The following is a 23,961-nucleotide window of genomic DNA, read 5'->3' as shown; positions in this document are numbered from 1 at the left end:
CACTCCTTTTTTTCTCCTGGTTGCATAATCTGCTAGCAAGGACAAGACACTGAAAGGCCAAGTTAGCAGCATCCGTGGCCTCAGGCCAGGGCTGGGTGCTTATTGTTCGTGGTTAGTGACAGGATGCAGAGACTTACTTTGTCTCTGCTGCTCAAGCCAGCAGTCCAGTTCAAAAATACAAGGGTTCCTTCCAGGTTCTCTTGATCTTCACCTTATCACAATTCACACAGAAAATGCATGCTTGGCACTTCCTGCTCAGAAACCCAAGAGGAAATCTCAGTTTGTTAGGACCTTCTTAATGCTACAAGTAACATCCACAGCAATCTTAAGTGGAGTTACACCAGTTTGAAGTCAACTGACTTCAAAGGATTGGTGGTGGTGGAAAGGGCCATCAAGTTCCAGGAGACTGATGGGGACCCCAAAGCAAGAAATGCAAGAAATGTTCAAAAGTGCTTGGCTGTCACAACCATGGATTTCCTCTGAGGTCTCCCATACAAATGCCAAACAAGGCCGATGCTGCTTAGTTTCTGAGATCGGAAGAGAATGAACTAGCCAGGGCAATGAACCTAGAACAGCCTCTCTTATTTGTTTATTTGTTTATTTGTTTGTTTGTTTGTTTGTTTATTTGTTTATTTGTTTATTTGTTTGTTTAGATTTATATACTGCCCTCCCCGAAGGCTCAGGGCGGTTTACATTAAAACTAGTCAAATGATTCATGAAACAGTCTTCGTTAAAACATACAGTAATTAATAACAGTGGTTGTAACCATATAACAGAATAATGTAACAGTATAACAATATAATAAAATAATATAACGATGGAACGGTGCAATACCACAACAGGTCCAGAGCGCTCTGGTGGAGTTCTGGGAGGAAGGGGGGAGAGGGGGGAGGGGGAGGAGCGGGGGGGGAGCGGGGGCCCTTCATTCGCTGTTGGTTGTGCCTGGTCTCAACCAAATGCCTGGCGGAGGAGCTCCTTTTTGCAGGCCCTGCGGAACTGTTTAAGCTCCGCTTTTTTACTATTGAGAAACCCCTGATACATCCTTCAGGTTTTGGGAACCCCCAGAAGTGGCGTGATCTTGCAGAAGCATAGCTGTGGACACACCCACCTGGGGCCCCTTCCCTTCCCACCCCCTCCAGGCCTGTTGGCTACTTTGGGACAAGGGAACAGGTCAACATTTCCACAATTCCGCAGGACCTGCAAAAGGGAGCTCTTCCACCAGGCATTTGGTGAGGCCGACTGACCCATAACATCTACAGTCCCCCCCCCCAAGACTGAGAGACTGAACCAACTGAGGGAGTGTCAAAGTTATTGGTCTAATACTGTTCTAGTTGGTATGTTATTGTTATATTGTTATATTGATTTTGAGAGTGTTCTATGTAAATGTTTCAAAATGTTTTATGTAAACTGCCCAGAGCCATAGGGAAGGGCGGTATTAAAATCTAAATAAATAAATAAATATCACCCGATAATTGTTTTTAAAAAATTAAAAAAATTAATTAACTCCAATCCCATTCAAGAAACCCTTCCAGGGCTGTCAAGAAACCCCAGGGTTGAAAACACCAGCTGAGAAAGCCTACCTTAGAAGGTTATACATCTTCATATGGTGCTGTTAATCCAAAGAATATGAAATTGCAAAAGCATTAGGATTTCAGTAGGAAAGAACTGTCACTCCGTCAGTGATTCAGCTCATGCTATACTTGAGGAAGATCCTAGATTTAATCACCAATGGGGGGAAATCTATATGGATAACAGAACTGCTGTAATCTGTAGACTAGATATGCAAAAACGGATTGTGATTTGCATAATTTCTACATTCTGGAACAAGCTTTCCCTCTCACCTTGCTCCTTTTGCCCTTCAAATGTTTTCCCAGTCTTACTCAAGATGCTCGTCCTGCCCTAGAGCTCTGTTTTTCCCCTGTTAGTTTTGTTTTTTGCAAATGACCTCTCTAGCCTCACAATAAACTTGAGGCATCCCGATCTCTCTCTAATGGACAAAGGCTTGAACTATTCTTCTTCTGTATCTGTTCCCAAGGAAAGAGGCAGGGCAGAGTATCCCACAAGAATAACTGGGGTTGATCAACAAGATCAACAAGGATATTGGTTTCACACCTCACGACATAAGCTAATCTCATTCAACTGAATAAAATCAGAGCCTAGTAGCACCTTTATGACCAACAGAGATTTATTCAGGGCGTGAGCTTTCGAGTGCAGGCACTCTTCGTCAGAAAAAATCTCTGTTGTCTTAAAGGTGCTACTGGACCCTGATTTTATTGTGTGGCTTCAGACCAACATTTGAATCTATCCTCATTCAACTCTTATATCTACATTCCTAACAATCCCCTCTTCATTTAGTTCAAGACAATGGGACTGCAATGGAAGACAAAGTATGTAATGCAATTTAGAATCTAACTCTGGTCTTAGGACAGGAGAACCAACTTAGCACAACATTTCACTTGTGGAGATGCTTCCATGCTTGGGTGGAGACAGATGGGGCTAGCAACAGGTCTCTTTTAATGACTTTTTCTCCCAACAGTGAAAATGTCTGCCATTAATCAATAACATTTTTATTCCCCTATGTTTTTGTGGACGACAATTGAATCCACAAGACGGATGTTATTCTAGCAAGGAATTATCTGATCTTCATTATCATGCTGAATGTTTGTTGGGCATCCTCATGGCTACTAATTTACTCTCTTGGTACTCTTATGATCCCTGTTCCACTGTCTGAGGAAGTGTGCCTGCACATGAAAGCTCACACTTTGAAAAAACTGTTGATTTTAAAGGTGCTATTGGACTCCAATTTTGTTTTGGGGTTGATAACTTAATTCTGGGATAAGAAATGCCATATGCAACTGGCCAGATGCTCGAATGTGGGGAGCACCACTGTTCCTTTTCAGGAGGTGTTGGTGAGTTCAGAGCATAAGTTTCAGAGGCTGGCTAGCCATCATCTACATCTCAGGGACATGTTCTTCAGTTTGGAGTAGTGGTTAAGAGCTGCGGCATCTCATCGGATAATTGGGTTTGATTCCCCACCCCTCCTCCACATGCAGCCAGCTGAGTGTCTCTGGTCTGGTCATAGTCCTGTTAGAGCTGTTAACACAGAGCAGTTCTGTCAGAGCTCTCTTAGCCCCACCTACCTCACAGGGTATCTGTTGTGGGGAAAGAAGGGAAGGTGATGGTAAGCCACTTTGAGACTCTTTCAGGTAGTGAAAAGCAGGGTATAAAGACCAACTCTTCTTCAGACTGTGGTCCTGGAGCTGGAAGGGCCAAAGTAATCAAGAAATGGGAGACGGGAGAAAGACTGAAGCATGTGGAGGTTTGTACTTTGGAAAAAGCCAAGTTTGGACCCTCAGGGTCAGTATTTCCTGCTCAAACTGGCAGCATCTCTCCAGGGTCTCAGACAGAGGTATGTGACATCTCTTGCCACTCAATACTGTTTAAACCAGAGAGACCAGGGTAGAGTCTGCACACAATACATAATGCACTTTCAATGCACTTTAGAAGTAGATTTTCCTGTTCCGCACAGGAAAATCCAGCTGCCAAAGCAACTTGAAAGTGCATTATCCTATATGTGCAGACTCTGCCCAGGGATTGAACTCAGAACCTTCTGCATGCAAAGCTGATGCCCTACCACTGAGCCAAACTGCTGTCCTTGTTATGGAAACCATCCGCGGTGTGGAAAGGTTGGAGAGTCCCCCACCCCCCTTTCACAACCACCAGAACTTGGGTTCACCCAGCGAAAATGATGGGTGAATCACTAGAATCAAGGCAGACCAAACGAAGTGCTTCACACAATATACTCGCAGCTACAAGGCAGGGTGCCAGGCCACAGGTTTTACCAAGGGATTAAACAAATTCATAAATAAAGAATAAAAACATCAACAAAGTTAACCCAGAAAATCAATAGCAATTACAAAGTTTAAATAAAACCGAATTGTTCCGATTCACACAAACATTGCAAAACAATACACACCCAATCGTGTGGCCCAAATGCAAACCATCTTGTTCCTTCTTCTGGTTTTACCCCATTAGAATTAAACTTTACCCAACATCCTCCCTCTGTGCCAACAGAGCAAAGCCAGGATATTACACAGAGCAAAACAAATTGCCATATAAACAAAATATAAACAAAATCATGTGTCCTAAATGTTAAGAAGCCAAATACCAGCAATTAAACGCCAACTGAAAGCATTTTAAGCAGAACAACAATATTAATGGCCATTAAAAGCTTGGTCAAAGCAGATGACTTCTAGTGTATGAAAGGTGACCTGAAAGGGGGGTTAGGCTCTGTGGAAGAGCATCGGCTTTGCATGCAGAAGATTCTGGGTTCAATCCACAGCATTTCCAATTCAAAGGATCAGTAGTGGGTAATGTGAAAGACCTCTGCCTGAGACCCAGGAGACCCTCTGCCAATCTGAGTAGACCAGCCTTTCTCAATTTTTGTTTACCATTGAGAAACCCCTGAAACATTCTTCAGGCTTCGAGAAACCCCAGAAGTGGCACAATCATGCAGAATATGGCTGGGAAGCACAGCTGTGTAGATGCCCACCGGGGACCCCTCCCCTCCCTCTCCAGACCCATCAGAGGCCATTTTGAGAGGGGGGAGGCAGGTTAACATGACCATATATGGCCATAAAGGTATCCCCTGTGCAAGCACCGAGTCATGTCTGACCCTTGGGGTGATGCCCTCTAGCGTTTTCATGGCAGACTCAATACGGGGTGGTTTGCCAGTGCCTTCCCCAGTCATTACTGTTTACCCCCCAGCAAGCTGGGTACTCATTTTACTGACCTCGGAAGGACTTTACCGACCTCAGAAGGATGGAAGGCTGAGTCAACCTTGAGCCAGCTGCTGGGATTGAACTCCCAGCCTCATGGGCAGAGCTTTCAGAATGCATTTCTGCTGCCTTACCCCTCTGTGCCACAAGAGGCTCTTACATATATGGCCATAGCACCAGATAAATGTTTAAGAAATTTGAAAAAAAATATTAAAAATTAATTAACTCCCATCCTAGGGCCATCAAGAAACATCAAGGGTTGAGAAAGCCTGGAGTAGACAATGAGTAACTTGATGGACCAGTGGTCTGATTCCCTTTAAGACACGTTCATGTATTCCTGAATGAGATCACTCAAAACAAGAAAGACCCATAAAGAAAAACAGCATCAACACAGAAAACCCGTTTCTAGCAGTGACCAGCCTAACTTCCAAAGAGAAGGGGAGGAGGAGGGACTTTGATGAGGACCTCCACAGGTTCTTCTAATACCCCATTTCTAGACTATAAAGGACTTTATAAGCCATAGCCATGACGTTGAACTCTGCCCATAAATAGACAGTGAAGATATCTCAGTTTCTTTGCAGCACCTGGCTGGTCACTATTGGAAACAAGATGCTTAACCAGATGCACTTTGGCCTGGCAAAAATCTTACTATGTAAGTTACATTCCCACACAAACTGAGCCCATCCTAAGTCATCAGGCTACATCTCCAAGGGCGATTCCGCACCAGCAGTGTGACCACAGTCTGCTGCCGGTGCGTTGTGGTGGAACTGTATGCTCTGCTGCTTCCTGTGTCCCCATGGGGGACACATGGGGGACACATTTCGGTAGTGGACACTGTTCGCCCTGTATTTCTGTGTCCTAATGGATTGAGCCATAGCTGAAAGGTTCTGCCACATGGAGGGGGGGGAGCTTTATTTTTCTTTTGGCAGGAAGGTGGGATGGGGAAGGTACGGGAAGGTATGGGAAGGGCCCAGTCCAGCGGCGACATCATATCAAAGTGGGGATTAGCCCTGCTTCCATATGAGCACCCTCTTGGCCTTTTCCATCCATGTGGAATGGACCAAAGTGTGCACCAGGGCCTATTCTGCATACAATAGATAAGGCACTTTCAATCCACTCTAGAAGTAGATTTTCCTGTTCTGCACAGAAAAATCCAGCTGCCAAAGCACATTGAAAGTGAATTATCCTATGTGTGCAGAATGGGCCCAGGTAGCAGGAAGGTCTGGTGGAATGCACAGCATGGCACACAAGTATTGACAATTGGCATACATTGACAATTTACGCAAGTAGTTTATTCCTGAAGTACTTATGGAATGCCACAGTTTCATGTACAAAAACAAAGCTTTCTTATTCTGTCCATTCCCCAGGATATCAGGCACAGAAATGGTATGTATTTTATTTATTAACTGTATAGCATGCGTGTGATATAGCCAGAAGAGCCTAATATTGTTTGGCTTCCAGGCAAGAGATGTTTGGAGGTGGTTTATGTAATGTATTCTTTGGAGATTGCCCTTCCAGGTGTTAACCAGGGCCAATCCTGCCTAGCTTCCAAGATCTGATGGAATCAGGCTTGGAAATGCTTTAACTGGAGATGCATTAACTGGATATATTTGTACACATAACTCGCCGTTTCACCATGAGCCTATGAAACTGAGCTGTATAATGTCAATCCCATCAGTCCATCTAGTTCTGTGTTTTCTTCTCTATTTATTGCTGTGAAAGATCTGAGGATGAAAAAAAGTCTTTATTTCTTAATATATGCTACTAAACGCCAGCTTAACTGGCAATGCTGGGGGCCAAACCTTGGACGTCCTACATGCAAAGAACCAAGCCATGACTTCCCCCCCAACTAGCGATTTAAAACAAACTTATAGAATTAAGAATACAGAGAGATATCTGTACAGATACATGTACTGCTGCTAAGATTGAATTGTCTGTTAACATTCAAGGGGTATTTGTGTATGCCTGGTCTCTAGCTCCAGTGGTTTTAGGTCTCAACGCAGAACAGTCAAAATGCATTTGCCATGAGTAATCCCAGGAATTAGGCTGGCATTTGCAAAAAATTACTGAGAAGAATTTCCCTTTCGCGATTGGCTGTAAAAACCTTCCCTCGTATCTTTGCGAGGAGCGACGCAATCAATTGCCCCATTATCTCTAACTATGTAAATGCTGAAATCACGAACAAGATGATTGAACAGAGATCCCTTTCGATTTCTATGGAACTGGCTTCCAGCTAAGGTCGTCTCTTTGTATGAAATAATTGTAGCCATTCGTCTGGACAACGGAGTTGTTGACTTCTATCAAGAATGTATATTTTACTAGTGAATACAAAATCTGGAGAAAAAACGAAGTCATCAGGAAAGCATTAGCAATGGCTCTGGAGGCTTCTTGACCTATTGAGAGTCCTATGTCAAGTTTTGTACCTCGTCTTGCAAAACGCCATCTTAGGGAACCATCAGGCTGGTCCCAGTCATCACCCATCAGAAAAGCACTTCTATAGGAGAGTCAGTTTGGTATAGTGGTTAGGAGTGCGGACTTCTAATCTGGCATGCCAGGTTCGATTCTGCACTCCCCCACATGCAACCAGCTGGGTGACCTTGGGCTACCCACAGCACTGATAAAGCTGTTTTGATCGAGCAGTGATATCAGGGCTCTCTCAGCCTCACCCACCTCACAGGGTGTCTGCTGTGGGGAGAGGAATGGGAAGGCCGCTGTAAGCCGCTTTGAGCCTCCTTTGGGTAGAGAAAAGCGGCATATAAAAACCAACTCTTCTTCTTCTTCTTCTTCTTCTTCTTCTTCTTCAAATGTGGTGGCAAATTCTGTCCCCAGCTAGGGTGGCCTGATTCCTTTGCGCAACCAACAGGGGACAGAGGGCCTTACCAGAGGAGGGAGGGAGGACCAGGTAATGTCATTTCTGGCATGTCCTGGAAGTGATGGCATCATGTTGAGACATACTGACTCTACTCTGGCATTTGGGCAAACACTCTATGGCAGAAATGGCTTCTACCATAGAGTTTTTGCCTAAATACCAGATGTTGTGGACGTAATGAGTGATGTTGCCACACTGCCTGTGAAATAGCTCAGCCCCCCCCCCCTTCTTCTCTTGGTAAGTCATCCCTCACACTAGCTGATCAGCAGTAGGGGGCAGGGGACTCCCTGCCTCCAGCAAAGGCCTGGCAACCCTCCCAGACCTATATCATCCATTGGGACACACGTTTGCACATATAGCTCTCATCATATAGTTGGGAACTTGGTTAGCCAGGATCCTTGATTCTGCAGAGAGAACCCTGATGTGCTGGGACCACAAAGAGCTGCGTGGTGTAGTTTCCTGGTGAAAGGCTAGCATGAGGCAGGTCTGATTTCAGTTTTTGGAGAGGCTGAAGGGCTCTTCTCCTCATGCCATCCTGTGACTGCACCCCTTCCACACACCTGCTGACCCACTAATGTGGCTCTCTGCCATTGCCCAACCATGCATCTTTCCTTGGTGAGCTCTCCTGCCACCTTGCTCCCAGCCACAAGTATCAACTGCATGTCTTTTCCCCGGTGGTGCTGGGCAAACATGTGCACCCAGGTAATTATCATACAGGTAATGAGGGCAATTGGAAGGTTCTCAGCAGGTTCCCCACTTGGACATATACAGAGACCAGTCCTAGCATGTTTCACAGGCAAAAGCCTAGGTTGCCAGCAGAAGTGTGTGAAGACAGCAGGGAAGATTGAGTGTAGAAACATGGAGAGACATCCAATGGAATGAGTAGAGGAACACAGAGGAAATTTTGCAAAATGAAAATTTAAAGACTAAATGAACTCAACAGGAGTTCATTTGAGGTCAACCCAATCCTTCTGAGGCTGATAGCCCTCATTTAGCAGGACACCACATATGGGATAATGATCCAAGCTCAAGTAGGAGCCAAAAGGAATTATGCCAAGCTCTCCACAGAAACAGTGAGCAAATGATCTCTATCCCATTTCCTTTTATACTCAAGTTGGTTAATTATTTCAGTTCCCTGCTTTGTGCTGTTAGTATATGCTGTTTATAAGGGGCTGGGTCCTGCGGATATATTACATTAACAGCAGCATTCACCTCCAGTACCCCTAACCTCCAGTGCAAGAAGCCTCTCACAAACACAAGAGGGTCTTTCTCTCATGACAGGAGAAGAGCTCATTGTTTATGAGGAGAACACGGCCCAGTGAAAAAGATCTGCGAGAACCTAGCCACATTATGCTGCCTATGACATTCGTAAAAAAAAAATACTCAAGCCGTAGAATTCTGATTTTCCAGCAATAACACTGAAAAGCTGCGTACACTTGATGAGCAAAAGTCTGGTGCGATGATCCAGAGCGTTGTGCCAAACCAAAGATTCACAATTTACATTTGCACACCAGGGAGATGCAAATTCAAGCAGGGGATGAGATATTCCAAATTATTCCAAACTACTTGATCAATTCGCTCCCCGAAATACATTTTGCTTGACACGGTTACAGAATTTCCTGAGTGCTCAAAGAGTTTCTTTTCCAGTTGTGGCATGGGTTGCCATTTGTTGGGGATTCGAGGCATGCATTTTCTCATTTTAACTCTGAGTGATTTTAAGAAGCTCTTTTAGTGTCAGCTTGTTCCCCTCTCCCGCCCTGCCCCCCCCCAGACATGAGCTGGAGACTTTCTTACCACGTGATGGACGTAAAAAAGTGCAGAAGACAGACATTTAAACAGGCAGATAGCCATGTTGTCTGTCAAAGAGATTCCTATAAACAAATGCACAGTAGGAAAGATTCGGTAACCCCGTTGGCTGGCTGAGAAACCTGCAATGAAATGACACAAGCGTATGGCTGACTCTCCTTCCACTTCACTCCCCTTCTGCATTTCCACCCCGGGGTAGGTGTTTGTAAACAGAAGAGAAGGGGGAATCTCTTTCCTGGCGACTGCAGTTTTAACTGCAGCGAGGGGAACAAATTTGGGAGAGTAGTGCGCTTTGCTTGCCAAAGATACAAAGAACTTACTGTATATACTGTACAGGGCTTGATTTTTACAAGCCTCCTGGGAATACGGTAGGTGCAGGCAGGAAAGCAAACAGCCCATCTCAGAGAAGGGCTTTCCTCCTTCCCATTGCCGAAAGCAAAACACACCCAAATTAAATCATCCCTTGCAGCAAACAGAGGTCTCCCCCCATTGACAAGGGCGCTCCTCCACACAACACTGATTTCCCCTGGTGATCCCTATAAATCTAGAGCCTATTTCAGCTCTCCATTCCGCCCGCACGCACATCGGGGAAACACCACTAAGCTTTGCTCGACAGAGCTTCCCCCCTTATAAATCCAGAGTAATTGAGAGCAGAGCTCGGCCCTCAATGTACATTTTCGGATATCGTGCCTTGCCAAGAATGCATTGTTCAAAGCCCCTCTTATCCTGGGACTTCACCTCCCCAAGCCAAGTCATTTGGTCTGTGGTCAGCTTATTCTCTCCCTGCCTGGATCCAACCACGCCTGTGGCAGTTTGCCGCACAAGTCTCCAGCAGCAGAAGCGAGGATTTTGCACGCTTCAGAAGCTTCAAAGGCCGCGCAACAATGCTATAAGTCCAGAAGCCGTTCCGATGACCCAGTCCACCCCAGCATCCAGGGAACTCGGCAAGACCACAAGGTGCCGAGTGATTCGCCAGAGCCTGGGACATGTGCGCCCGTGCACGATCCCCAAAGCCAAAAGACCAGATGATGGTCTGGAAGCTAAAATCTAAACCTGACTGTTCAGTTATCTCCCAGGTGGCCCAAATGCAATTAATTAAAATTAATGCAATCATTTTATAGCAGCAACCTGGCAAACACTTCTAAGGGCCACACAAAACCTGATGAGTAAGTTCTGCAACTGGAACTCCACACTTGCAATTTGGCCTTCCATAGCAGCTTTCAGGAGGGGAGCAATCTAGGTCAGTTCTGAGAAATGGGAAATAACTTTTCAACCTCTCGGCCAATTTCCTGTTTGAAAATGACCCCCCCACCGCCACTTGCTTCAAGCCCTGGATGGGGGGGGGGAGGAGAGAGAGAAACTCATATTATGTAAGTCCTAACACTAACTGTTGAGCCTCTTGTGGCGCAGAGTGGTAATGCAGCAGACTTGCAGTCTGAAGCTCTGCCCATGAGGCTGGGAGTTCAATCCCAGCAGCCGGCTCAAGGTTGACTCAGCCTTCCATCCTTCCGAGGTCGGTAAAATGAGTACCCAGCTTGCTGGGGGGGTAAACGGTAATGACTGGGGAAGGCACTGGCAAACCACCCCGTATTGAGTCTGCCATGAAAACGCTAGAGGGCGCCACCCCAAGGGTCAGACATGACTCGGTGCTTGCACAGCGGATACCTTTACCTTTAACACTAACTGTTGGATAATACCATTTCAATGCACTGTAGAAGTAGGTTTTCCTGTTTTGAACAGGAAAATCCAGCTGCAAAAGTACATTAAAAGTGCATTATCCAATGTGTGCAGAATGAGAAAGGGTTTAATGTAAACTGGGGCGGGCTGGGCATGACATTTTCAATCAGAAAACTATTGATCTATCCTATCATTCCCAAAACTGTGGTTCCGATCTCCAAACAGTGGCAAATAACAAATCCGGAGCTCTAATTACAGATCCCCAAGTCATGTGTACTTGTCCAGTAAGAGATAAACCCAGGAGCTTTTAGGTGTGAGCCATAGGGAAATGTTAAGTGACACTCTAGGAATTTCTCAAATCTTTATGGTAAAGACCATAAAGACTGGGGGAAATTCCTACAGCATCATGGTTGTGGCCACTAGAAATTACATTGCTGTATCTATGTCATCATCCCCCCCACCCATTTTTGCAGCAAAGGCCACAAAAGCCTCTATTTACAGCCTCTATAGCAGGGGTAATCAAACTGCGGCCCTCCAGATGTTCGCTGGCAGGGGGCTCCTGGGAATTGTAGTCCATGGACATCTGGAGGGCCGCAGTTTGATTACCCCTGCTCTATAGCCTCTGCTAGCTCACACCCAACCCAATTATTTAAAACAATTCAATTGTTGACGTCCCCAGTTACAGGATTGTCTCAAAGTACATGATTGGACGTTAGCTATGAGGCTTTTGCAAGCTTTTTTGCAGAGAAAATCTTGTCGCTTCGCCAAGATGTTGCTGCTGACTTTGATGCCGCAGTGGAACTAGAGGCCGCTTGGCTGTCTCAAGGCCCTATTTTGGACCGTTTCAGTCCACTTCCCTTGGCTGATGTGGACAGGACTCTGGCAGCTGTTCAGCCTACCACATCTCCCTTTGACCCATGTCCCTCGTGGATAGTGGAGACAGGCGGTCAGGAGATCCAGTTCCCCTCTGGGAAATTATCAGTCTGTCTCTAACTTCTGGGAGCTTCCCGGAGAGGCTGAAGGAAGGCCAGTCAAGCCTGTCCCAGCCTCACTCCTTTCATACATTTGTGGTGGGGATAGAACAGAGAAGGGGATAACAGTCTTGCCCTGGGTCCTCAGTGGGGGTAAAGTGTGATATAAATATCTAAAGAAAAGAAAAATTCCTCTAGAGAACAGAGCAGAGAGAGAAGAGCTGTTTTTTTAATATATATTGTTTTTCACTACCCAAAGGAGTCCCCAAGTGGCTTACAAACACCTTTCCCTTCTTCTCCCCACAACAGACACCCTGTGAGTTAGGTGGGGCTGAGAGAGCTCTAAAAGAACTGCTATGAGAGAACAGCCCTAAGAGAATTGTGACTAGCCCAGGATCACCCAGCTGACTGCGTGTGGAACAGTGGAGAATCAAACCCAGTTCTCCATATAAGAGTTCCCCATTCTGTATCCCAGGGATTCTCTAGTAGGGTTATGAGAGCGACGAAGATGATCTGGGGCAAAGGGACCAAGCCCTATGAAGATAGGTTGAGGGACTTGGGAATGTTCAGCCTGGAGAAAAGGAGGTTGAGAGGGGACATGATAGCCCTCTCTAAGTATTTGAAAGGTTGTCACTTGGAGGAGGGCAGGATGCTGTTCCCGTTGGCTGCAGAGGAAAGGACGCGCAGTAATGGGTTTAAACTTCAAGTACAACGATATAGGCTAGATATCAGGAAAGAATTTTTCACAGTCAGAGTAGTTCAGCAGTGGAATAGGCTGCCTAAGGAGGTGGTGCGCTCCCCCTCACTGGCAGTCTTCAGGCAAAGGTTGGATACACACTTTTCTTGGATGCTTTAGGATGCTTTGGGCTGATCCTGTGTTGAGCAGGGGGTTGAACTAGATGGCCTGTATGGCCCCTTCCAACTCTATGATTCTATGATTCTATGCTTGAGTTCTGAAGGGGGTCCCATAGGAGCTCTGAAGGGGGACTGCGGGAGTTCTGAAGGGGCGTGGTATGGGTGGGCCTGGGCTGTCTTCTCAGCTCCTACTCTTCTTTCCAGCCTACATGAAGCACAGCTGCCCTAGTTATAGTAAAGGCAGGGGGAGGGAACAAAAGGAGGGCAGAGATGTCACTTCTGGGGGCGTGGCCAGTTGACCTCAGCTCCGGGGCTTCTTGAAGTCTGAAAAATCATTTCAGGAGCTCCTCCGTAGTCAAAAGGTTTTAAAAGGCTGCTTTAATCACTACACCACGATGGATTTCAACCCAGGATCATTCCTGAAACGCCGCACTAAAGACATCGATTTTGGAAAGGAAAACGGCTTCCAGAAAGTGGAGCGTGAAGCTGCTGTGCACCCTGAACCATGTCCTTGAAAAGAAATGTGACCAAGCTCTGCCTTCACTCTCTCAAGTGCTGGTGTCTGTTCTCGGGAGTCAGGCTAGCTGCGCTCACAGGATGAAAGATGAATGGAATAGAACAGAGATTACCCTTATCGGAACCCCTGTATTTGCTTGTCAAACAGATGGAAATTCCGCCTATCGGAGAGAGGGGAAAGATGGGGAGGGGGAATCAAGGACAGAGAGATAGTAAGAGAAGGAACTAAACCCAGGACAGGGTGATAAGGAAGGGTGCCCCAGTGGGGGGAGAGAGTGAGTCAATTGCATAGCAGAGTTACACACTTACATCATACAGCTGAGCGAAGTGTTTTGAATAAATAGTCTTATTTTTTAACACTGTCGGGGAGGGGGGGAATTTACTTTGGAAGAGGCAGGCGCTAGAATGAGGTCCAGGATTTAGGAGAGCAGCAACAAAAACAGACAGAACAGTGTCGGAGCAAAGTTTGGGAAATGCAAAGACCCAAAGTTTCGATCCCAGCTCGACTGGAAACTTACTGGAGACTTTCACACACTCTGCCTGTCCCTGTTTACTAAGAGCAACCCTGATTTTTGGCAGATGGTTAACAAACTGCTGTCTCTCTCTTTCTCTCTCTCTCTCTCTCTCTGTTTGCCATTAAACATTTCAGGATGAATTGCTGGAGTTTAATAGGTCACATCACTGTTAAAAAAAAATCCAAACCCAAGGTGGTTCATAACCATATAATGCCATTAAAACAGCCCATTATGACAGTATGAATAGAAGATGATAAAATGACAAGACCCAACAAGACACATTAAAAATAAGCTGTCATCCTTCAATGTTCTTCGCTCTCCCCAAAACATTAAGTACAGGGAGGAGGATGGATCTTGTCTCCTGTACAAATGTCCGTGAACACTGAGATACTACCCTCTTATGCCCCTAACTAGGGTTACCAAATGTATCTTCGCTCTGGTGGGAGCAAAACTGTGGAAACAGAGCAACCTCCTGACATCACTTCTACTTGTACCCAGAAGTCACATTGCAAATCAGGGGTAGTCAACCACAGGTGAAGTATTTAAGACTACTAAGGCCCATAATATAATGGGGTGAAAATGCACATGGAAAACTTGTATCTCAACCACACTGCATATATCCTATGTACGTTGTACATATTAATGCTGCATATATCTTATCCATTTGGTGCCTCTTAATAATTCTGAAACAGCCTTGGGGGACAGACTGTCCGGCCTCTCCGGGGCCAATCAGGGTGCAGCCAGCTGCACCCTGATTGGCCCTGCCCCTACAGCTCCCACCCTCCCTGTCTGAGTTGGAATAGGGCCAATCAGGGTGCAGCCAGCTGCACCCTAATTGGCTCTGCCCCTACAGCTCCCACCCTCCCTCACCAAGCCCTCATCCATTGCCTCACAGACAACGGGCTTTACCACTAGTATTATATATAAAAGTCATGCTATAGAGGCATTAAAAAACAACCACAAAGGATCATAATGCTGAGAAAAAAGGTAAACGAACATGAAGAAAAAAAATGGAAGCTTTGTTGATTCCTTTCTCAAATTCCATGAAAAGAATAGGTTTTTGGCGGTCTTGCGCATCTCTAATGCAGTTTTGGAAGCATAGTGTTAATTTGAAAGTGATTCTCTGATTGCATATTGATGGAACAACTGCTGTAGTAGGGAGGATAGTGCAACTTCTTCTGTGACAAACCTGTGAATGACGTATGGCCAGGGCCAGCATCAGTACTTAGCCATGTGCATTTCCACCCCTTTACACCATATTATGGGCCTTGCTAGTCTTAAATACATCACCGCTCTTAGACACACTGACATTGACCTACAGCTTCCTGACAACATGGGATCCAGAGAGATTATTGAAGACAGATGAGCACTAAATTACAAAGGTTCAAATATTGTGAAATTTCTCAAGCTCAATAATGCCAAAACAAAAAATGTGTCAAGGTAGCCTGGCCCCAAATGAGCACTCAGAGGTTCATTAGATTTGGCAGGGTCATTTTTAAAGCAGAATTCATAGTGCTAGAATTATCCCCCCTCCCCTTCAGCTTTTAGCCTTTAGTCCAGGTTTTCACCTTTGTTAAATCCTTCAGTCTTCCAGTCAGTTGGCTGTGCACAGATTTGCCATCAAGGTTGAAGGAAGAATTAGTAGCTATTCTCTCTCTCTCTCTCTCTCTCTCTCTCTCTCACACACACACACACACACACACACACACACACACCAGAACCAGGGGCTATAACAAGTGAACTTGGATATTGGGAGCTTTCTTTAAATGATCAATAACAGCTCTTGGGATCAAACTTCTGGCCCAAACTCAGATATTCAGCGCTCTTAAGACTGTCTGTAATGCACAGAAGTTATGGTTTTCAGAGAATTCTGCTGTGCTACTGGGGGAACCCTTGCTTTTCCTCCTCTCCACTTTCATCTTGGATCCTGCTACAACCTTGCTTTCACCAGCGAACAAAAGTTGGGAAAACAAAGGCGCTTCCTGTCAAACAGCACTCTGTTAACTCAGGATCATGTTCTTAGTTGGCATCCGGAAGGACAGTGAGACAGCGAGAAGAAGCAGATGGAGAGGAGAGAAGGGAAAACCATGACAACTCACTTTCACTTCTCTTGGCGGACACGCATTTTCCCACTCCGACTCATTCATCAAAACTGCACACACACACACACACAGACACTCCCAGCCATTCAAGAATCAACCACCACATTTCCAGGAAAACAAGGGCTAACCTACTCTGGATGGAGGCATGAGTCATCTCCCTGAGCACCTTCTTCAGTTGGAAGGAGAAGGAGAAGGTTGGGTTTTATACCCCACTTTTTCACTACCTAAAGGAATCTCAAAGCTGCTTACAATTGCCTTCCTTTCCTCTCCCCACCACTGTGAGGTAGGTGGGGCTGACAGACATCTGACAGAACTATTCTATGAGAACAGCTCTAACAGGACTGTGACTAAGGTCACCCAGCTGGCTGCATGAGGAGCGGGGAATCTCTCCAGATTAGAAGCTGCTGCTCTTAACTACTACACCAAGCTTGCTCTCCATTACAGGATGGAGCCCACAGAAGCCTGGAGAACTACGCTTTTCAGCGTTCTCAACTCTAAGGAATAAATACCTATTCACATCTTAGGGCTGGAAGGAAGTCACTAATTAAGAAGAAGAAGAAGAAGAAGAAGAAGAAGAAGAAGAAGAAGAAGAAGAAGAAGAAGAAGAAGAAGAAGAAGAAGAAGAAGAAGAAGAGTTGGTTCTTATATGCCGCCTTTCTCTACCTGAAGGAGTCTCAAAGCGGTTTGCAATCGCCTTCCCATTCCTCTCCCCACTACAGACACCCTGTGAGGTGGGTGAGGCTGAGAGAGCGCTGATATCACTGCTCGGTCAGAACAATTTTATCAGAGCCATGCCGAGCCCAAGGTCACCCAGCTGGTTGCTTGTGGGGGAGTGCAGAATCGAACCCGGCATGCCAGATTAGAATTCCGCACTCCTAACCACTACACCAAACTGGCTCTCCTTTGTGTCTGGAGTCGAACAGCTCCAATGCAAGACCACTTTGCCATTAAGATGGAGGAGATGAGCTGATGCTCTGTGCAATGGTCTCATTTTGTGCATGGTCACTTCTGCCCAGCGCAGTGCATGGGTGCTTGAATGCCAAAGCTAGTGCATAAGTCAAGGAGAAATTAGCTGCCAGGAGCACTTTTCTGGGTTATTTTCTTTCCCCTCGGTAGCTTGGCAGTACTGAAGACTGCAGCTGATAGCGCAGAACTCAGACAGGTTCCGAAATAGCCTTGCTCTGAGGCAGTGTGAAAGTTGGCAGCTTCTCGCACTGTGGGCCGCCTACCCTCTGAGAGGAGGGATGGCCCAGGGAGATGACGAACCATTTTAAAAGCACTGTAAAATTAGCTGTTTTAGAAAACACACACACTGAGACAGGCAGTGATGTAAGGGAATTTCGACTTCAGAGCGGCAGCAAAAGCACTGGAAACTGAAAGCGAATAAGCCGCTCTTGTTGCATTGGATGCGACTTCTCCCTGTAAGAGGCCAGCTTGAAAGACTGGGAGAGTGCGTTCAAGTCTGGAAGAGAGTGATGCTCCTGACCAGCAGGGATTAAAAACACTGGGGCCAACCAGAAATGTGCAAGCAAGTAACCGGCAGGACACTTACAATCAAGATGAGCTCGCTATCACCAGATCTTGGAGGCTAAGCAAGGTAACAAAGTAGGATAAGCTAGGAAAGCTAAGTAGAGGAGGAGCCGTTTCAGTGGAAGAGCCTCCACTTTGCACGCAGAAGGTCCTAGGTTCAATTCCCAGCATCAAAAGGACCAGGCAGTAGGTGATATGATAGACCTCCCTCTGAGACCCTGGGGGGCTTCTGCCAGTCTGAGGAGACAGGAGCGGTTTTCATAGATCAATGGTCTGATTCAGTATAAGGCAGCTTCCTATGTGTGTTTCAGCCTTGGTGAGTAGTTGGATGGCAGACCACCAAATGAACCCAAGGTTGCTATGCAGTGGCAGATCATGGTAAACCACCTCTGAGCATCTCTCGCCTTGAAAACCCTGCAGCGGAAAGGAAGACTGTGTGGGGTGGTGGGAACACCTCTCATGAGATAAGGTGGGCACAGAACATACAAAGCTGCTTTGTGCCAGAAGCCAGCACACTGATCCATCTGGATCAATACAGGGATTGGCAGCAGTTCTTCTTTGGGGACTTCTACCTGCCACTTGAGATATTTTAACTCAGGGGTGGTCAACCTGTGGTCCTCCAGATGTTCATGGATGACAATTCCCATGAGCCCCTGCCAGCGTTTGCTGGAAGATGTTCATGGGAATTGTAGTCCATGAATATCTGGAGGACCACAGGTTGACTACCCCTGTATACCAGGGATTGAACCTGGAAATGTCAGTATGCCAAGCATGAACTCCACCACTGAACCAAGGCTGCTATTAAGGTATCTGAAGCAGACTTACACGTTGGTTGGCCCATTTAGCTCAGTCTGATCTAATTCCATTGGCTGCGGCGCATCAAGGTCTCAGCCAGACGACTTCAGCCAGTACCTGTTGCCTGATATCCTTGTAATGAATCAGGGGCCTTCACCATGTGCTCTACCTGAGTCATGTTGGTGGGCTGAGGTTCAGAAAGGGGCTTCCCTTGCCTATGGCCAAGGTCAGGGACTGCACCTGGAACCTTCTACCACCAAACGTGCTCGAGTCAGGAATTGTGAGGCCAGTCACACTACACTTGGAAGAAGCAAGCCTAAGCCAAAGAGAAAAGCGTTTGAGAATTCCCCCTCACAGCGACCCTTCCCTAGCGCTAGGATTACCAGTTCTTAAAAGGATCCCTCAATAGTACCGCAAAGACCTGCTTCTGTTGATATGGGTTGGAACTCCCTGAGGACCCCTTAGAGAAGAAGGCAGAATTCAGGGGAGCAAGTCCTTTCTTCCTTGGCCTGCCCAAGTCAGAAAAGGGGCATGACGACTGACACAGACGACAGGGAGTCACATCGCAAACAAAACCACCAACAGATTACCCAGCGTTGGGCAATCAGGGGATCTCACTCTGCACTATGCTGATAAGAGCAAAACCAACCCGTGTGTGTGGACGCACAAAAAAGTTGCTCATTGGCTGCCAGCCAGCATCTAATGATGATGATGATAATAAACAACTTTATTTTCATAACCTGCCTTTCCCAGTTGGCTCAGGGTGTGTAACAACATAATAAACATACAAATAATATAATTACCTAATTAAAAACAATATCTAAATGAATTATTAGACGGCCTCTGAGCCACTTCGCCAGCCTCGCTCCCAGTTAAGAAGACTCCCTCCCACTCCCCTTCAAACTGATAGGAAGAGAAAGTGGGTACTAGGAATTGTGTCTATCTTAAGTTGTCAAATGGGGGCCTTTCTGGAAAGGCCAGATGTTTTAATACAGGTTGCCAACAACATGGAGGAGAGGGGGAAGCCCCTTGAACTGAGGCCATACAGACATGGCCAGTGGGAGGCTTTGATGGCACTAAACCTGACCTGGTAGATGAAACCAAGTCCCTGAAAAGGGGCCTCTTTTGTCTTCAACCCACATTTTAATGCATACAATGAGAACATCAGAAGAGCCCTGCTGGATCAGACCAATAGTCCCTCTAGTCCAGCATCCCATCTTACACAGCAGCCATCCAGTTCCTCTAAAGCAGGGGTAGTCAAACTGCGGCCCTCCAGATGTCCATGGACTACAATTCCCAGGAGCCCCTGCCAGCAAATGCTGGCAGGGGCTCATGGGAATTGCAGTCCATGGACATCTGGAGGACCACAGGTTGACTACACCTGGTCTAAAGGGCCAACAATAGGGCAGAGAGGCCAACACCCTCCCCAGATGTTGCCTCCTGGCTCTGGGATTCAGAGGTGTAGTGCACCTAAACATGGAGGTTCTCCTCAGTCACCATGGTTAGCAGCCATGGCTAAACTTCTTTCCCCTCTAACGCCCTTTTTAAAGCTGCTTATTCCGAGGACCACGACAACATCCTCCGGCAGTGAATTCCACATTTAATCACTCTCTGTGTTCACCCCGGTTCTCTCTCCCCGCCACCCAGCCCCATTAAATTAAAAGCATGTATTACGCACAGTTTCTGACTGTTGCATCACAAGCTCTGGTAAACTCAAAAACTGGCTCAACCTGATGCGTGCAAAGTACACATCTGGATTTTAAAAGACTGTGTAAACTGTACCCAGCCAGATGTCACCTCAACCTGCTCTCCCGGACCCCTGAGATCAACAGATCGATGGCTCTGAGACACGTCAAAGGGGAAGGTCTGAAAATAAGGGTTTTGTGCCCGCCCATGTGTGTGTACGGGAGGGGATCTCTTCCCAGTTGACGGCTGCTCTTCGTGTCTAAGCCCAAGCCAGAGAGTAGTGGGACCCCCGGTGTTTGCAGATCCACCCTCTTTCCAGAACGAGCGCCTTGCAAGTCAGGGTGGGCGGGTTGGCCGGGGCGGCAGGCGGAGAGTTAAAGCCCTCCCTGCCGATGCTTCTGTTTTCCTTTTGGTTCTGGGAGAGCCTCGCCTGAGTGACAGCAATCTTGTAGGTCAAGTATAGGGCACTGGAGATAAAGAAATAGAAGCACGTTAAATGTGGCAGGGAGAGGAGATGGGAAGTGGCTCCGGAGGCTGCTCGGTGACAGCGCGGAGAAAGAAGACATGCATCTGCTGGGAGGGAAAAGGCCGAGCTGGAACTGGCTCCGGGAAGAGGGGAAACCCTCCGGAGCCCTTGAAGGCAGCTGCAGCCATGCTCAAAAGGGAGCGGAGCTTAGCTCTCTCTCTGGACTGCCAAGGGCTCCATCCCCTGGCCAATGGAGCCACACAGAAGCCTGGTGAAGCCCAGTAAGAAGGGAGGCTCAAAGCTCCCTCCCAGTTGTGTGTAAGGGAGGTCCCATGTCCACCCCCAGGCAGGGTATCCCTTCGGAACTGTTTTCATCCTCCCCCCACCCGCGTCTTCCTGCAAGGAAACAAGCGAAGGAGGAGATTGACATGTGTCACTGCCGCCGGCCCTCGTAAAATCCAAACCCCGAGCAACGTCAGCGGACCTCACGGTGTGTCAAGCTTGCAGTTCAGCAGTCGGGGCCGGGGCCAAGGGCTTTCCGCCACAGCGTGAGCTGGCCTTGATGTTTGCAATATCAGAAGGAATGTCAGAAATGCTGGGCTATCATTTGGAAACACACGCACCCCCCCCCCTCTCCGCGCACTCCGCCAGGGCGAAGTGCTCGCTGGTGTCCAGGGATGCTTGAACCTCACACATGCAAGGTTTTAACTGCCGGCATTCAATACACTTAAAAGTGGGTTTTATGGCTCCGGCAGAAACCACATGCTCGATCGCGAATCTCGGGCGGGAGGGTCGGGGGAGAGGGGGGGGGGGGAGGAAAGTAACTCAAACACGTCATCAAGCCCGGGCAACATGAAAGGGCAGCCCCTGCCCAGCATCCCAGCCGAGTCTTACAGGTATCCCGAAACTGTAAACCAAGAACCTTCTTTCCAGCGCTCAAGCCAATGAAAATAAATCTCAGGGATTCGGAAAACCTCTGCTTATGAATTCAGAGGGAAGAAATGCGGGCGCGGGACGGGGCGCGACACAGAGAAAGTGCTTTTTGGGAAGAGGAGGGGGGGGCACAACTTTTTTTTTTTAAGCGACGGGCACGATCCAGCAAAAAAAGAAGAGAAAGGGGGCGGGGGGGAGACTTACAGCCCGCGTTCCAGATAGGGCTACTCAGGAGTAAACTCCTAGCTGTGTCGGTGGAAGAGCGCCCCTGACTACCAATCCGGAAAGCCAGTTTACCCGGCAGTAAATCCTACTGGATTCCCTGGGGCTTCCTCCCCAGGGCAACCCCTGCGGCGTGCCCGCTGGAAATCCACCTTGCGCCGAGTCGCGCGCGGCAGGCAAGCCCGCTGGCACTCCCGCGGGGGTTTACTCGCGAGGAAGCGCGCGTCGGATCGTGGCCCTCGCGCGCCGACTTTTCGCCCTCCCCCTCGAAATGGACGCAAGCGCAAGCGGAGAGAAAAGTGCATGCCCGGGCACGGATCGGGCCCAGGCTGGGGCGCCCCAGCACGTTTACTTGGGAGTAAGTTCCAAGGAAACCCCCCTCCTTTTTTTTTTTTTAAGTCTTCCAGCGTATGCCCCTTTCTGCCCATTCACAAAAAAAGAAGAAGAAAAAAAAGAGGCGAACAGCGTGTTTGCGCGCGCGCGTTGCAAACACACCAACACGTGCCGGTCCCCCCCCCCCCGCCCACCAGCTCCGCGCGCGCGCCCCGGGGTAGCTCCGCGCGCGGCAGCGTCGTGCAGGCGCGGGCCGGTGGCTCCCGATGCGCGGGTCGCTCCCCCGCTCCCGCGCCGGCCTTACCTGCCACGACAGCCGGCGTCTTCTGACCGCCCTCGGCCCGCAGCCACGCTTGCAACGTGAAGGCATCCCGGGGCAGCGGCAGGGCCGCCTTCAGCCGCAGCGGAGCCCCCTGGCCGCCGAAGTACAGCGCCCGCCCGGCCGCCGGGCCGCCTCGCACCTCCCGCGGCTGCCTCCGGCGAGGGAGGAGCGGCGCCTGCGGACCTCCCGAGGTGGAGCGCCTACCCCGGGCTAAGCGGGTGGCGCAGGTGCCCGGGGCGGGGGAGTGGAAGTGGAAGTGGAAGTGGCGAGCCGGCCGGGTGTCCCTCCTCGCCCGGCGGGAGCGCTCGTCCAGCCCGCATTCGGCGCCCGGGCCGCCGCCGCCGTCGCCGCCGCCGCCGGCCAGGGCTCTCGCCGCCGCCGCCGCCGCCGCGCACAGCAGCGCGAGAGGCAGGAGCGAAGTCCAGAGCTGCATTTCCAAGCTTCCCCCCCCGGCTCCCCAGCAAGTCCGCCCGTGCTGCCAGTTTTGGGCTCCTCCTCGCTTTGCCTCCTTGTCTCCTCTTGTTCCCCCTTCTTGGGGAGTTGCTCTTTTTATAACCCTTCGCAGTGGCTTCTTCTTCTTCTTCTTCTTCTTTTTTGCTCCCCCCTTTTTTGTTGTTGTCGCTTTCGGGATTTTGGTCCCCCCCTTTTCTTTTCTTTTTTTTTCCCCTGGGGGGGGGGAATCAAAATGAAATTCAAACTCTTCTTGGGTCGAAGTGGGGATGTTGCTCTATCTTTCCCCTCTTTCTATTTCTTCACCGCTGGCTTGCCTCTGGCTTGCTCTCTTCTCTCCCTTCCCTCCATTTATATTATATATATATATATATACACACACATATACACATATACGCACACACACACGCATCCACACGCGCGCACACACTTATTATTACAAGAAATGGGAGAGAAACAAGCTCCTCCAAGATCCAGGCGCGGCGAGCGAGCGCTCGTTCCCCTCCCTCTTCCAAAAAGATGCTCTAATCCATTTACATTTTTGCCTCCTTTATAACAAGCCCCAACCTCTTCTTCACTCCCCCCCCTTCCGTCTTCTCCACTAAATGACAGAAAGGGGGGAGGAGACCCCCTCAAGATGATGAGTAAACAAGGAAATGCTAATCTAGGATTTGCTGCTCCACCTCGATCAAGTGAATCCCTTTACAAAAACACACACGCACACACAAACACACACGGACTAATAATCAATTGCTTTGCAGGGCTGCACAGGTCCCAGTACTTGGGTGCGGGGTCCTGCTTCCTTCATGCCACCCCACACCGCTAGCCCCTTTCATTTAAAGAAGGGGGGCAGTAACATGCTAAGGGGGATAGTCTCCGCTCAATTGCGCTCCCTCCCCTCTTGCAATTCTCCCCCCCCCCCCTTTCAGCTTTCAGAACTGTCCAAAGCACACATTCCCCTTTTCTGGCTCAGAAGAAACGCTCTCCTTTCTCAGGATCCCATTTGCACTTTGCTGGTAAACCTTCATTCGCCCCCCCCCCTTACAGTGCATAAAGAGTCTTGAAACTTGATTCTCAGATTTTAAAAAAAGGAAAAGCTTGCTTGCTTGCTCTCGCTGGCTTGCTTGCGGTGTTA

General features: G+C 48.2%; 1 protein-coding gene across 1 annotated transcript in view; it reads right to left on the bottom strand.

Annotated features, from left to right (window-relative positions):
* Positions 1 to 23,645, bottom strand: part of PAPPA (pappalysin 1) — a 286,657-nt gene extending 263,012 nt beyond the window's left edge. The window contains exon 1 of the mRNA XM_077305078.1: positions 22,359 to 23,645. Coding sequence (XP_077161193.1) covers positions 22,359 to 22,809 — 451 coding nt within the window. The 5' untranslated portion in view covers positions 22,810 to 23,645. The remainder of the gene's footprint in view (positions 1 to 22,358) is intronic.
* Between the last annotated feature and the right edge of the window lie 316 nt (positions 23,646 to 23,961).

The sequence above is a fragment of the Paroedura picta genome, chromosome 12 (genome assembly GCF_049243985.1).
Source record: "Paroedura picta isolate Pp20150507F chromosome 12, Ppicta_v3.0, whole genome shotgun sequence".
Taxonomy (NCBI): domain Eukaryota; kingdom Metazoa; phylum Chordata; class Lepidosauria; order Squamata; family Gekkonidae; genus Paroedura; species Paroedura picta.
Note: the sequence above shows the minus strand (reverse complement) of the source record. Positions and strands in the feature narration are given on the sequence as shown.